A 17,002-nucleotide genomic window follows, 5' to 3' on the forward strand; every position below is an offset into this window, starting at 1 on the left:
TATTTCAACCCACTGCTTCCTGCCTCATGGTTTCCATTGAGGAACCAGTACTCAATCTAATTGGGACTCCCTTGTACATAATATCCTGCTTTTGTCTTGCAGCTTTAACTTGATCCTTGTCCTTTCCTTTCCAAGGTTTGATCAATATATGATGACCCGTATTTTTCTTCAAGTTTATCCCATTTAATGTTCTCTGGGCTTCTTGAGTGTGCATATTCATATCTTCATATTGAATTGCATATTGCATATGTGCATGTGCATACTGGAACTTCATGACATTGGGAAGTTTTTGCTATTATTTCTTTGAATATTATCTCTGCCCCTTTCTCTCTTTCTTCTCCTTCTGGAACTCCCATACTGCATGCATTGTACATTTGATGGTGTCCCGGAGGTCTCCTAAGTTATTTTTACTTTTTATGGTTCTTTTTCCTTTTTGATCCTCAGTCTGATTCATTTAGATTGTTTTGTCTTTGAGCTTACTGATTCTTTTTTCTGCCACCTCCAATATGCTGGTGAAATCCTCCTGGGAATTTTTCATTTCAATTATTTTGTGATCTTTAACTCCAGTAGTTCAGCTTGGTTTCTTTGAAAATTTCTCTCTTTATTAAGATTTCCATATTGCTCATTCATTGCTTTCCTGATTTCCTTTAGTTCTTTCTCTGTATTTTCCTTCATCTCCTTGAGCATACCAAAGATTATTTTTTAGCGTCTTTGACCAGTATGTCCACAGTCTAGTTTTTTTCATTGGGGTGATCTGGATTTTTATCCCCTTCCTTTGGATGGGTCACCATTTCCTGTTTCTTTGTTTCTTACACTGCATAGATTGACTGAAGTTGCTTGTGTCTGGAGGGTAAATTCTGGGAGGGGAGGCATGCTGGACAGAAATTTTCCAAGTCTGTTTTTCTCAACCAGAAGAACCTACAAAGGGAGTACCTGCCAGCTCCACACTGCCCTGGAGAGGAGATGAGGGAGTAGGCAGGAGGGGTGCCAGGATCTTCTTCCATGGCTTCCCAAAGCTGTGCTTTCTTGGCCTGCCCAGCAAATATAGCCCTTTAACTATCCTCCACAGCTCTGAGGAAGTGTACCATCTTTAAGTCCCCTCCAACACCTCTGTCCAGTTTGAGTAGGAACAGCTGCTCTCAAGCCAGGTCACCAGTAATCTGAAGCAGCCTGAAGCAGCTAATCAAGAGCTGTGACCAGCAGGTCCATTTCCCCACTGAATCTTGGAGAAGTGGATTTTTACGTCCCTTTTTTGGCATCAGCAAGTTTCACCAGTGGCCAGACCCCACTGATGCCTGCTATAAGGATGGGGGGCTGGGCAAAGTTAACCACTGTGCAGAGAGAGCAATTTACTGGTATTTATCATAATTTACCAGCTTCTTCCCCCACTCTTCCCTGGATGCTATACATTGTTCTATTGGACCCCAGAGTTTCAAAATAGTTGATTCAGATAGTTATGCGTGTTTGATAGTTCTTCCAGTGGAGGGACTGATTCCCGTAGCTTCCTACTCCACCATCTTCTCACAGTCTCTCAGACTGCTCCTAGGTAGTCTTTTAAACTATCCTCTTCATTATTTGATCCACACTTAGTGACCCCTTCTCCCACCCATGGGCTTGATAATTAGAAGTCTCTGCTTTCACTTATGTTAGCCCCCACCCTTTTCACAAGGTCTAGCACACAGTGGGCTACAGAGCACAATATAAATTACCAGAAAGAAAAAAGAAAACTACAGTAAAAGGTCGATAAAAAAGAATTCTTTCTGTCTTGGTTTTGGCAAGGCCACCATTGGCCTGTACTCCAGAGTAAGATGCAAGACCATCATAGTAGGGCGTCCATGGCTAAGAGCAGAGTTTGTGATCCTCACCTAATAACCCAACTACCAGTCTATAAAAGAGGTTTCAAAGGCTAAGGGAGAGAGTGAGAACTTTTAGAAGAAGGCTTTTGGAAAGTGTTGTAGTTGTGAGGGCTCTCCCCTCCATGCATTTCCCACACATCAAACCTGATACCCTGAAAATTCTAAAGGACGAGATTATGGTTAGTTAGTTGTCTGACCTCAGAGTGAAGAGATGAGGCTGCACATGAACGCTCCTTATGGTCAAGATTTGAATCAGAGGTTGTCACAGATACTAAGAGGGTCCTGGGAGGGTTGAGGATGCCACCACTGGACAAAGCTATATGCTGAAGTGATAAAAGGACTCATGAAAGGCAACCAGATGGAGTAGATACACCTTCCTACCTCAAAGGAACTGCAGGAGAAAGATCCTTGGCAATGGTATATCAGTGTGGGGGGGGGGTGGAAATATCATGAAAATACCCCACAAGAGAGTCAGCTTTAAACACTTTTGAAGTTTATAGAGCACCTAAAGAAGTCAGATCATCAGGATTTTTCTTTCTCTCACCTGCTCTTCCTCTTTGTTTCTTGCCTTCACTCTGGACAAATAGAGGCAGCCTAGTAAGTGAGGAGAAATAAAAGCTCCAAGCAGGGAAACAGAGAGGAAATGAAGCAAAACATTCCCATTACAGAGGGTCAGCCTGAAGTTGGCATGAGTTGGGTGCAGAGAGAAGCTTTATATGCAGTTAAAAGCTTTGATGGTTTTATTGGACTGGGTATATCATGGGACTGAAACTGGTGAATTTTTATTCCTTACACTGACCAAAAGAGTCACGTGTTATTGTGGGTTGAACTGTGTTCTCCAAAAAGATATGTTGGATTTCTTGTCCCTAGTACTTCAGAATATGACCTTCTTTGAAAATATGGTCATTACTGATGGAATTAGGCAAGTTAAAATGAGGTTATACTGGTGTAGGGTGGGCTTTTAATCCAATATTTCAGGTATCCTTATAAGAAGAGGATATCTGGACAGAGAGAGAATACCACGTGAAGATGAAGGCATAGAGCACCAGGGATTGCTGGCAAGGCGCTGTCAGAGACCAGGAGAGGCATGGAATAGATTCTTCCCTATGGACTTTGAAGGAAGTAGGGCCCTGCTAATACCTTGACTTCAAACATTTAACCTCCAGAACTAGAGACAATAACTTTCTATTGTTTTATGCCACCCAATTTGTTGTACTTTGTTATGGCAAGGCAAGGAAACCAAGACATGTGCACAGCTGATATTCCATTCAGGGCTAATGTGGTAGTTAGGTTCAGATGTCAACTTGACCAGGTGATGGTACCCAGCTGTTCTGTTGCTACAGACTTAAATCATCAGCTTTTGGTTCATCTATGTCTGATTACATCTGCAGTCAGTTAAGAGGATGAGTGAGGCTTGAAAGGAGGAGTAAGAAGAGAGCAGCTCAGAGCAGCTCAGACCCAGACATTTGGAGATGCAAAAAGGACATTTCCTGGGGAAAGCCATTTGAAGACAAAAGCTGGGAGGGAAGGCCAGCAGACATCACCATGTGCCTTTTCAAACTAGTAAATTTTTAACTAAATAAATCCTCTCTATAAAAGCTGATCCATCTCTGGTGTATTGCATTTCTGGCAGTCTCAGCAAACTAAAACAGCTAGTAAAAGAACTAGCCCTTCAGATTGGCTTTGATGAGACAGAAGGAATAAAAAATGCATTTATTTTCATATGCACCCTTTTAGTCCAGCTTATTAAACAGAACAGTTATATTTCTTTTTGAACACCTGAGTGGAAATATGGAAATTTTAATCCAACCACTAGCATTTACCTATTTTCTACACCTTTCTGCTTTCTTCCCCCTTAAAGTTTCAAACTGATCTGGACATGGCCTTCATCAAGTTCTGGTGGAGTCTGCTCTTCCCTGATACCCATTTTCCTCATGTGTTGCAGAAGGAAATTGGGTCAGGTGACTTACCAGGTATTTTCCAGATCTACTGTTGTACGATGCTACATATTTTTGTTTTCCCAATTTGTTTCACTTTCTCCCTTACTGCAACTCTTCACAATTTTAGGAGGCTATGGGCAAGGGCTGAGCAAATGTAAGAAAAATAACTCAATTGTGTGAATTATTTGCTCAATACACAGTTACTCAGAGAGAGCTGATAAAGAAGCTTTCACTTCATCTTAGAACAAAAAGCATTGTCTACATTATGTATTGAGATGAGAATTAAACTATGGAGATATTACAGTTCTGTGTAATTTCCAACACCGAAATACCAAACTTTGGGAAAAGTAACAGTGTATTCACAGTAGTATTTTCTAGAAAATAATATAAATAGTTCTATTATGTTTATAAATATTTGTTGAGCATCTTCTTTTACAACTTAATTTCTCAGGATCTAAAATAGTATCATATATATTGTAGGTTCTCAATAAATAGTTATTAAATGAATGAATGATGTGCTATGTAACAGAAGGAAAATAATTTTCTAATATGTATCTGGGAAAGTAAACTTGAAGAATCATATTGTCTAGTGTCTGGTATCCACACTAGGGATCCAAATTTCAGATTCAGAACAGCTTCATAAAATGCAGCTGTTTTGGTATGAATCAATGGTGGATGCATTTTGGGTGAGTCAATACAAGAAATGGTAAACTACATTCTTCCATTAATTCTTGGAATCATCATTATCAAGTATGGTGGTTTGGACTATGTACTCCAGAAAAAACATGTTCTTAAACTTAATTCATTCCTATGGGTCTGAACTAATTCTAAGTGGAACCTTCTGATGAGGTTTTTTCAATTAAGGTGTAGCCCAATTCAACCAGGACAGGTCTTAATCCTGTTCCTGGAGTCCTTTGTAAGTGTAATGTAATTCAGAAAGATAGAGGGAAAGCCACAGGAAGCAAGAAGCTGAAAGTCAACACAAGCCAGAAGAGAAGGGAAAGGTCAGGAGAGGCTTCCATGTACATTTCCATGCGACAGAAGAGCCCAAGACCAGGGATCACTGGCAGCCAGCCCCAGAATACCAGTCTTTGGCATAAAAGCGTCACCTTGATGACACCTTAATTTGGACTTGTCCTTGACTCAAAACTGTGAGCCGGTAAATCCCCATTGTTTAAGCCAAACCATTGCATGATATTTGCTTGAGCAGTCAAGAAAACTAGGACATCAAGTAATACAGTTTGTTCAACAATCTTTGGAAAAACAGATAATCTTTTGGGAATAAATAAATATCTCATTTATTCTTCAAGAGACTCTAATGAGGTCATGTCCATTTTATTGATAAGGAAAGCGAAACAGAGAGGTTAAGAAATTTATTCAAACCTAAATGGAGTCAGGATTTCAATCTAGTTTAAGAGCCAATGTTTTAACCTTATAATTTCCTCTTTGAAGAATGCTGAGAAGGTTTTCCATCATACTATTTAGGAAGCTTGTGTCAAAGAGTTATTTAATGCTGTTAGTGCTATTGTGGTATTCTTCCAGCCATCTGTTCAGCATAAATTTATTGATCATCTATTACAGGCCAGAAACAGTCATAGATTGGTGATAAAATGAATAGAAAGATGGTCTGGGGACCTACTCTCATGAAATTTATAGTCTAGTGGGTGCAAAGGAAAAATTTAATAAATAATGACAATAGCATTGTGGTGAAATACAAGGACCTCATATCTAATCCAGACACAGGGGCCATAAGAGGAGTCTTAAGGAAGGAGCATCTAATTCTTAATATGTCCACTTCATATTTGAGTCCACTTCAAAGCCAGTGAAATAAATCAGCTGTGTCCATAGCTCCTATAAAAGTGGCAGATACTCAATAAATACTTGTTGCATTCATGCTGTTAAACTACCTGAAAAAATTTCAGAGGTACTATGGTTATTGCTTCTACCTTTTCCCAATCGATGTTGATTTTCCCCTCTAAATGCAGGTTCCCTTCAGATCGTGAGATAAAAAGTAAATTTTCCTCAATGGCACTTTAATTCTGAGCAATCCCAGAGCATCATACTCCAATGATCTGAACAAGATTTGGCAGTTCTAGCCATACTATCTCACAATGGGCTTTAGCTCAAAGAAAAGAATTGGGGAAATATATTGCTTGCCATTTTCGTTAAATCAAATAATGAAGGTGCTTCTGAGCATTTGTAAATATCACTTGTAATTAGCTGGAGAACTCTGATAAAGGCAAAACCTACTCAAAGTCAAAGGTAGATGGGTTTTTGTGTGTAAATTCAAGGTTAATATCAGTGTTTTGGCTATGACAATCATCTAAACTTAAAATAGGCGGCTTTAGGGTTATGCAAAACCATGTTATAAATAGTGAATTTGGATGTTTTAAACTAAAATGATTAATTATTAATGCTTGCGGTTTAGCTAACTTTGGTGTAATCCATTAGAACACATTATGATAAAACCCCTGGTATTTTAAATGACCTTGTCTCATTCCAAAACCTACCTTGCCAAAGCAAAAGCATCATCAATAAGGCTTGCACGATCAGCTGAAGAAAAGTTCTGGGAGGAGGAAGAAAAAGAGGTAAGAAACACGATTCTTAAATAAAGCAAAATGTGTTGAAAAAAGAATATCACTAAGATATTCTTAGAATAAAAAAATAATTCACAGCCATTGCTATCTCTTACTTTGTGGTTCAAGGTAAGATCTGTAGCTATCCAGTTCCACGTTGGTTCTTCATAATTTACACGATAAAATCCAATATGATCTGGGTTTATTTTGAGAAAAGCATTCCCATCAGGATTAGAAGAGGTCAAAGTAATTCCTATGGTAGTAAATAAACATTAATGAGAAACATGTCTGCATTTACTATAAACACAGGGAAATTAGACCCAGAGGGTAAAAACAAGAGACAAGAAAAGAAATATTAGCTCAAGAAGTCAAGTTTGATTTGATTCCAAACCTCCAAAGACTAATTCTTATTTAGTTGTCTAACTTCAGAACGTCACCGGAGTGAGCTAGCTGAAAAATAAATAAGTGTCCTGTAATATTTGACTACACTTCTTATTGGCAGAAGCTTACAAATGGGTAAAGCAATTCTGCACTTGTCAATCCTTCAGTAAAAGAAAACAATGCCTAAAGACAGAGAAGTACGTGCCTTCTGGGGGGAGTCCATATATTCCTAATCATAATGGATTAACTACACAAAGAATATTCACTGGGGTAGCCTTGGGAGGAGATAAAAATGTAAACATTAAAAAGTATTTTGTTTATTAAAATCAACATTTAAATTGATAGAAATGACTGTTGCTAAGCAGAACAATGATTTGAGAATCAGTAATGCTTTTAAAATGTCAAGAAGATCTGCAAGAAGACTAAAATCCAAATACAACATTCTTGATTTTGTAATCCATTTCATACTTGCTCTTCCAGTTTTATTTATCTTTGTAAAGTTCTCTACTTCCTTATTTCAACTGATTATATCAATGTTTCTTCATCAATGGATTTATGAAATTAAACTTCATTCTAAAGTAGCATCCAATATTTGCATAGGGCTCTAGGAAATGGATTTTAGAAGTCCAACATTGAAGGAACAGATGTTTTAGGTAAAAGATACTGAAGTTAATTATCTTGCTTAAAATAATACTAATGCTCTGACATGACCAATGTTTGCTAAGGTTATTTATATCACTCCTACACTTTTCAGTGCACATACTCTTTTGTTTCACAGACAATATGCAATTTAAGTAATGGCATGGGGGGTGCGTGGGTGGTTCAGTGTTAGGGAGCTTGCCTTCCATGTGGGAGACCCGGGTTCGATTCCCGGACCATGCATCCCCCCCCCCCACAGAAAATTATAATAATGGCCTGGAAATACTTGGTATATTTGAAGCATTTCAAGTAGTTAATGTAGTGAAAACATAGGGTGTGATATTGGAAAATTGGGGATGAGGCTCAAAATATAAGCCAGAGGTTTTTGAAGAGCTACATGCCATATTAAGGAATCCATTTTCTAAGTGATGGGAAATAGGGAATTTTTAACCATTTTATTGTGGTGTTATATACATAAAATTTGCAATTTTAACCATTTTTTAAGAGTACAATTCAGTGGCATTAATTATTTTTCCAGTGTTGTGCTATCATCACCACTTTCCATTACTAAAACTTTTTATCATCCAAAGCAGAAACTCTTTACACTTAAAGTAATAACTTCTTACTCTTCCCTCCCCTCTGACCCCTTCACCTCCAGCTCCTGGTACCCTCTAAACTTTCTGTCTTGTGGATCTGTTCATTCTATATATTTCATGTAAGTGAAACCATACAATATTTGTCCTTTTATGTCTGGCTTATTTTACAGCATAATGTTTTCAATATTCATATAAGTTGTTGTATGTATCAGAGCTTCATTCTTTTTTGTGGCTGAACAGTACTCCAACGTATGGATATGTCACACTTTATTTATACATTCCTCTGTAGGAATGATGACTTCTTCCTTCTCCTGGTTCCACCACCAGTGCATCTTGGATGCATCTAGCCAACAGATAGAAGGTGATAATGGAAGACCAAGCATTCTTCACAATCTATTGTGAAGAATGCTGTTATGAACACTGGAGTACAAGGATCTGTTTAAGTTCCTGTTTTCAGATATCTGGGATATATACCTATAGGTGGAACTGCTGGATTATACGGTCATTCTATGTTTACCTTTTTGAAGAACTGCCAAAGTGCTTTTTCTTTTTTTTTGCTTGGGCAGGCACCGGGAATTGAACCCAGGTTTCCAGCATGGCAGGCAAGAACTCTACCTGCTGAGCCACCATGGCCCGCCCTGCCAAAGTGTTTTAAACAGTGGTTGTACTATTTCACATTCTCACTGGCAATGCATGAGGGTTCCAATTTCTCTACACTTGTTAATCTCTGTTTTAACAATAATAACTATCGTCGTGGGAACGAAGAGGTATCTCGCTGTGGTTTTGAGTTGAATTGACAGGGAAATAACATGCCCAAATCTGTTTTCTAGAAGGATAATTTTGATAGTGATATAGTAGATATATTGGAAGGAGGTTCTAGAGTCAGGGAGACTAGAGGACACTGTAATAATCTAGGGCAAGAGAAGTTGAGGGTTTACACTAATGCTGAAATGACGAAAATAGAAGGAGGTGAGGTATACAAGAGACACATCACGAGTAAAATCAATACCAACTGTTCTCTGATTTTATGTGGACAGTTAGAAGAGGTGAGGAGGGCTTGCACGATTAGATGAATAATGATGTTGTCATTAGAGAATAGAGGAGGATGAGTAAGTTTAGGAGGAAAGATGATTTAAAATTTGGAAGTGTTTGCAAGGTCTGGCACATATCCAGGGCACAGGGGTGTTTCATAATATATGGATAACTTTTCAACAAGGCAATAAGTTTCTTTAGGAACTTTCAGAATAGGTACTTGAGAAATTGGAAACCCTTACCTCACTCATGTAGTATTTATCTTTTTTGGTCATTCTCCCATGGACGAGTTGTTGAAAGAAAGCTAATCTTTTGGCAACTGTACATTTTGAATGTTTGTACCAGGAGGAGTGTCTCCTGCTAAGCATAGAATCATATATTATAGGAGAAAGAGCCCAAACTTTTGAGTATGACAGACTCAAGGTAAAATTCTTGCTCTATGACTTACTAGCTGTGTGATTTTAGCCAAATTAGTTGACCTCTCTGTGTCCCAGTTCACCACCACAAAGAAAATAAGGATATAACTCCCTCCTAGGGCTGTTGTGAAGATATAAATAAGATAACATACATAAAGCATTGGTCACATAGTTATGAGTCCAACAGATGGTAGCTATTCCCATTATTATGAAAGGGGATATGCCATCATTTCTATAAATAGTAAAGAAAATATAAATAACATTGAGAAGTTCCTGACAATCCATCTAAATGCTGCAGCATTTTAGTGTGCTTTATATGTACCTAGTTAAGTTTTCTAGAGTTCCTGTGATTTTTCTCACTTTATAGATGAGGAAGCTGATATCCAGGAAGTCAGTAGTTAAGGACTTTCCAAGTTCCTGCTACTTTCAGAATAGTTGTCAGCAGCAAAATGCTGTTAGGTGTTTAGTTATATAATGAAGTAAGTAGGACTAAAATATCGTTGCCCACTCTAGGTGGTGTAGAAGTAAAGATGTATGCTTCCTTTTTTTACCCCCTTTACTTTCTTTTCAGATTATAAATGCAGAGTGTGTTCTCTGTGGAACATTTGGAAAATACAAAAGAGTCAAAAAATATAAAAATTACCCACCATAGTTTACATTATGCTGTTTATCTTCTATGTGCATGTGTGTGTGTGTGTGTACAACTTCCATAAACACACGCATACAAACACATAGTACGTGTACTGAGATCCTAGCCATTGTATGGTTAATAATCTTTTTTCACTTGAAATTATATTGTAAACACTTTGCAACTGCATTATATATGTGTGAAAATATAAGTTTGATGACCATACAATATTCTACAACTCAATTTATAACTCATCTTGTTCTGTTTCTTATTAATTCTATGCATAAAAGTATTGAATGAAATATTCCTGGATAGAGGATTTTTCTTGGCAATTCCTTTAAAAATATTATTTGTCTAGATGCTAGAGAAGACTGATAATTACCTTTTCAAAATTTCATCCAGAGGCTATTTAATATCAACCCAGGCATATTTTCAGTAACAGAGCACATATAACAGTTCTTTAATCTAATTATTTTATTAAATAATTATAACAAACTTTAAACAACTAGATAGCTAATAATAACCTGAAATTCCTAGAGGAAGAAACTTTTTTTTCGGCGATATAAATTCTGTGCTGTGTGGGTCCTTTAAGCAAATTCTCTTTCAGTGGAAAATGACAGAGTTTATGTCTTAATTAAATTTTGTACTTGACTTTGTAATAAAACAGCTGAAAGATACAAGAGTGGTACTTTTTGACTAATGACACAAATTATACTGGGAGAGCTAAAACTTTCAAGTTGGTTTATATAATCAGAATTTGAGGTCAAGGAAGAAACTCTCAATTTCTGAAATTAAGACTAATATGAATCCAATGTAAAATGACTTATCCATTTATGGAAAAATTTTCAACAAATCACCCATTCAAGGAAGTATTAGTGATTATGTTACCAATAATTCTAGGGTCTTTCCTACATTTCAGTCTCCCTGAGAGTCTCCCTGAAAAGGAAGGTATAGTTTTAATATGTAATATATAATAAGCAGGAATCTAGAAAAATGCATCCTTCCTATTGTGAGGAAGCATTATCATTAGCGATGACTTTGGGGATTGGAAAGAAATAATGTCAAAGGAAAGTTATACTGTGAGGATCCATCAGTGTGTTTTCAGTCAGCCAAAGGAAGGTGGGTGCCTAAGTAAGTGAGTGAGTACATGTGTCCAGGACATTTGACTAGTCTGGTCCTAAAAAGGAAAGTGTATGTGGAAGAGACCTGTTAGCTGTTCACCTCACTGTTTCCTTTTCCGCCTGCCTATAAAGCTAGACTGTATTTACTAGCCTCCCTTGCATTGAGGTCGTGGCATATTATTGAGAAATGGCCAGAAAATGTAGGCAGAAGTAATAAATGCACTTCTAGGCCTGGTCCACAAACCCTCCCATGCTTGGTCTTCCGTTATCGCCTTCTATCTGTGGCTAGATGCATCCAAGATGCACTGGTGGTGGAACCAGGAGAAGGAAGAAGTCATCATTTGGAGGAAAGCCACCTAAGACAGTTGTATGGTCAGGACCACCCCCATTCAACTGATGCATGAACAAGAAACTTATTGGATCAAACCACTACTGGTAGCCTCTAAATGCAACAATGGGACTTCCCTAGCTAATATAATATATGAAGCTGTCACACTTGACGATATCTCTAAAACAGCAGAACTACCTTAATTCTCCCTTTATCCTTACTAAATTAATTTTCTTCCATGGATGATATACTCTAATATGCTAACATGAGCATTTTGGCTCACTTAACTGAAATATTTTATCTGTATAAATTAACAGCTTAGCATTCTTAGGTAATCTCTTGTATACTCATTTTATGTGGATAATTCTTCTAAGACTTGATTGATAAGGGATGAACTGATGAAACTGAGCTCAACCAGCCTAACTGAGGAATACTCCCAGAATCCACAATGACCTGATCAAAATTTGGACATTCCAAGAGACTCAGTTTGATATGAAGAAGAAAGACTCTGTCATCAAATACAAACAAAACGGGACATCTTTATTTCTGTATGAAACATTTAAATATGACTATTATCAACTTTTAATGATGTCCTATTATATGATAGTCAGAATTTGGTTATCTGAATCATCCAGAATGCATTCTCAAATCTGGAAGTAAGTTATAAAATGGTCCTCACCAAGTTATACATTTCCTAGGTTTTAGATCCCCTCCTAGACATTATGGTCTAATGGGATAATTTTCAGTTCCTTCTAAATGTTAGAAAGCAGCAAATTAAAAGCAAAACCTTAGTGTACTACTAAATATAGATGCACGGGCAAGATCTAAAATAATAGCTGATACTAAAGTTAGAGACGTAATTTAAAAGTACACAGATGATCTCTAAAAGTACAGCAGCCTGGGATTAAAAAACTTCATTAAGCATGGACTTACTAAACTCTTAGGATGTGAACAGCATCTTGCTGAGAATAGGGTGGGCAAGTGACACAGAGTATGATGCATAGTTTTTGACTTCAAGGAACTCATAATTTACTTGAGAAGAAAAGAGACAACATATGTAGCTTACTAAAACAACAGTGCTGTTAAAAATAAAGGAAGAATACAAGGAATATAAGGGCTTAGGAAATTGACAGCATAAAATATACTACAGAAGGTGAGAGGAGAGATCATTGAGAAACAGCCAGAGAAGGTTTTGAAGTAGAGGTCTTTTTGTTGTTGTTCTTAGAAATTACATGTTACTTTTAAAAAATGTTTAAAATATCATGTACAGTACAAATGTAAATAAAATGCTTTGGGAAAAGCCCCACTTTTGCCTGGGAGATTTCTAACTCACGAATCATCAAAGAAACCAAGAGGAGGAGGGTTGGCTGGTAACCTGAGCTGGTTGCTCAGGACATGTTAGTCATCTGTGCTCTGAACTGAGAGCTGAAGATGTCCTCAGACAGGAAACAGGAGCTTACTGCAGAGCCTAAAAATGGAGCGAGCACTTTGAAGTCGGAAGAGATGGCTAGTTTGCTTCTGGCTAAGTGACCAGTCATGATTCTGAAGTTTCGGATAAAGGTAGGTTTGTAACTGAAGCTCTATAGACATCAGAGTCTCTATTTATTCACTCCCTCATTCAATAAAGAGTTAGGAGAGGCCTGATAGCTGTGCCTGCCAGAGATACAGACCGACAACAACAAAAATATAAGATCTGCTTCCTCAAGGAATACTTTGTGGAAAGGAGGCACAGATAAGTCAATATTATAGAAAAGTGTGTTAAATGACAAAGGGATGGAGAGGAGCTGTGAAATTCCCTGCTCTTTCTTCCATATTTGCACTCTCTCTCCAGAACATACTTCCCCTCTACAGGCTTTCAACCCTTTTGCTATTCTAAACTCTACCCTCAGTTCCCTACGTCTTGGTTCAGATGGTCTTTTCGTTAGTAACCTTCTCTCTGAACTCCCAAATCTGCTTCTTCTGTGAGCTCCCTTGGCACTCATGGCACACTATTATATTTCCTTCCTATCCCCTCTGATCCTCCCTAGATAATAGGCTCCGTAAGGATAAGAACTGTGGTTTTTTTTACAGCTTCATCTCCAAGTCTACTCTAGTACCTAGCACATAAGTTAGTTCTTAGTTACTACTTGCTTGAAATAATTATTAAATTAATTATTCTAAATATTCTGTCTAACAAGTCAAAATACATATTAGAACAATTTTTGCTGTTAACTCTTGAATTTTTTGACCAAGCTTTAGTTATCTGGAAAATTCACTAGTAAGGAAACCTCAGTTCATGAAGAGGCTGGATAATTGTCTAAGAGTAGATAAATTAGTCACATTTTAAAACTTGTAAACGACACATTGAGTAGCTGCCAAGAGAGATGTTCTTCCAACCTTCAATTATCCAAGATGACCAAAGGGAAGTAGTGTGTAGCAATAGTTAAACCAAAACCCACTGAAAACTTCCCAATAAATCCTAGTCTTACACCTTTTTGTCAGTGCTATTATGCATTTTTTGTTGCTGTTTTCTCAATTCTCAATTCTCAATTCTCCTCTGGCAAATGTGCTTATGAATAAGGAAATGGCAAGAAGACAAACCACAAAAGATAAATCTTCGTACTGAAAGACAACATAAATGTATACAAAATACAAAGATAAAAGGTGTTGACCTAGGAGTTCTGGAAGAACTCAGGAAAATTGCTGACCACAAGGTTATTATAAACATTAACATAAATGACAAACAAACTTTCATTGTAAAAGTGACCCGTGTTGAGAAGGGAACCAGAACGGAATCTCACCTCCAGTACCACCTCCTGAAAGGAGCTGGTAAAGTTTACAGTAAAAGTAAAAAGACCCCAAAGGTGAAAACGAATGCTCATATAGCAATATTATTCATAATAACCAAAAGGTAGAAGCAGCCCAAATACCCATCCACTGATGACTGGATAAACAAAAGGTTTATATCCATACAATGGAATATTATTTGGAAATATAGGGAATGAAGTACTGATACATGCTACAATATGGATGAACCTTGAAAACACGTTAAGCAAAAGAAGTCAGTTACAAAACACCACATATCATAAGATTCTATTTATATGGAGTGTCCAGAAAAGGCAAATCTATAAAGACAGAATGTCTATTAATCAATGTTTAAGACTGGGAGGTTTGGGAGGATAAGACAGCTAATAGCTGAAGGATATGGGGTTTCCTTTTAAGGTGATGAAAATGTTCCGAAATTGACCGTGATGGTTACACATATTTGTAAGTATACTAACATCAATGAATTGCACACTTTAAAATGGGGGGGAATTATATATAATGTGAATTATATCTAAACAAAACTATTTTCTTTTTAAAAATAACTACTGGGAATAGTAGTTACAGTAAAAAAAGTTACTTGCAAGAGGAAATCATGCTGAATTAATATTTTAGAATAGTTTGCTTCTTGTAAATAAAGAATAAGCGATCTACTTTTATCCTTAAGAAGCTGCAAGTGAGAGTCCATGTCAAATTCTGAAACCAAGTCCTCATGGGATGGGCTGAAGAAGAGACTGGTATGTCTTAAATAAGAAATTATTTCAAAACACAAAACAAAATGCAGCATTAAAACTATAGAAAGTGGGATCCTTCTAAGGACTGGTACTAAATTCTGCCTTATTTATTTTTTCCTTAACTTGGAGGAGGGAACATGTGATAAGGTCTCCTTGTTTTTACGAAACTCAAATTTTTCAAATGAAGAAAAGACAAATCAACGGTGATAAAATACAGAAATAAATTTCATGTCAATTTAAGTTTCTGCTTAACACTCATAGCTGAATTTTATCACAAGAAGTAATTTAGGAATCATTTAAATACATATTTATAAAGTACCTTGACACTTAGAAAAAATCCTTTGTAGAGATTAAAGAATCCTTCTTGTCATGCTAATTTGGAAAAAAATGATTGGACTAATTTAATGACAGCATTTTAAGCAGGGTCTGCCATATAGCATTTTAGGAAGTTCAATGGCTTATTATATAAAGAAAAAACTTAAAAAGAAGGGAGTGGGAGAGAGAGAGGGAGAAGAGAGGAAGGAAGGAAGGAAGGAAATTTGTATTTTGTTCTTCCAGTGGTGGGATATGTGATCCTTCTCCGCTGAATATGAGCATTTATTGCGCCAATTGTGTTAAATCATTAAAATGAATATCTCAAGGTAGAAAAGTTCTCATTATCGCAGAAAAAATTTGGAATCATCAACTACTTATTTAAGAGTTTATTTTAGCTGAAATTTATGTAAATTCCAGTTTATATTTGCTCTTTACACTTATTTTAGTGCAGTACATTAATTCAAGGAAGAAATAAACCAATTGATGATATTTACCTCCGTTTTCTGACCTTTTGTATAATATAACGCTTGATAGATTATCTTCAGTCCATTTAACTGGAATATTCCAAGTATAGCTAAAATTTTTAAAAAGAAAAATTCAATTGTAATTACTGAAAACTAAAATAAATTTAGAAAGAGAAAATAAAGAAACAATCATAGACAAGCAAAAAAAAGTCATAGAGAAGCATATTTTCCTTAAAGGTGATCATCCAGTATATAATAATAATACAGATGGTGCAGCACTCTTCAGTGACAAAGCTAAATCACAGGAGATCTCAGTTTCTATAAATCTATATGGAACCTTGCCACAAAAGATTACCTAAAGACAAAGATTATTTAATAAAATGCCTTGAGGGATTTATAACTATTAACAACACTGTGTAAATATAATATTTATATTATTAAGCATTCGCACACATATACACACACCCTATTATGCTATAGTTTCTATCAAGGAATACCAAATATTTTTAGAATTCAATACACTGAATATACACACAGCATACTTGGTGAAGGAAGTAATGCATTTCAGAAATAAATTCAAATTATACCACTACCTCCATCCCCAAAGAGTCTCATGCTCTTCTCTAAATTTCTCTTATTCAGAGTCACATGAAAGAGAGTGAAAGGGATAATCTTCAGGTAAGCGTATTTCAGGGGTTTTACAACTTTGTTCTCCTTAGCTATACTTGGTATTTCACTGTGGGATGGGAGAGAGGATTTTAGCTTTGTATTTTGATATACTACATACTTAACATTTTCGTCTTGAAATCTCATAAAAGAGGTCTTAAACGTTGTTTTGATCTTTGTTCTCATATCAGCCCATATCAGTCAGAAAATAAAGGAGACCTAGGGGGAAGATGAATCTACGTTCCATCGACTGGTTGTGGAAAGTTGGCTAGTTTTTCCTGATCTGTGATCATTCAAGTCCCTTACCGAGAATGAGGGCTGACATTTCTCCTTTTCAAGATAAAATCAAATTTATGTAACTCAGGGAGAATATAGTTTTGCCATCCACATGAAAAAAATATAATCCTTTGTTCTCTAACTATTAAAATATTTTTCTAGGATTGCATTTTTACTAGCTCCTTTGGAGATTTTGTTGGAGTGGAATGCTTTTGGCTGTAAGTTTCATAGC

The 17,002-nt window shown here is 36.6% G+C and overlaps 1 protein-coding gene across 1 annotated transcript in view; it reads right to left on the bottom strand.

Moving 5' to 3' along the window:
* Window positions 1-17,002, bottom strand: part of ENPEP (glutamyl aminopeptidase) — a 111,188-nt gene that overhangs the window by 43,397 nt on the left and 50,789 nt on the right. The window contains exons 11-13 of the mRNA XM_077142544.1: window positions 15,859-15,938; window positions 6,489-6,625; window positions 6,307-6,362 (exon numbers count right to left, since the gene is read on the bottom strand). Of these exons, the coding sequence (XP_076998659.1) occupies window positions 6,307-6,362; window positions 6,489-6,625; window positions 15,859-15,938 (273 nt within the window). The remainder of the gene's footprint in view (window positions 1-6,306; window positions 6,363-6,488; window positions 6,626-15,858; window positions 15,939-17,002) is intronic.

Source organism: Tamandua tetradactyla, chromosome 24 (genome assembly GCF_023851605.1).
Source record: "Tamandua tetradactyla isolate mTamTet1 chromosome 24, mTamTet1.pri, whole genome shotgun sequence".
NCBI classification, from domain to species: Eukaryota; Metazoa; Chordata; class Mammalia; order Pilosa; family Myrmecophagidae; genus Tamandua; species Tamandua tetradactyla.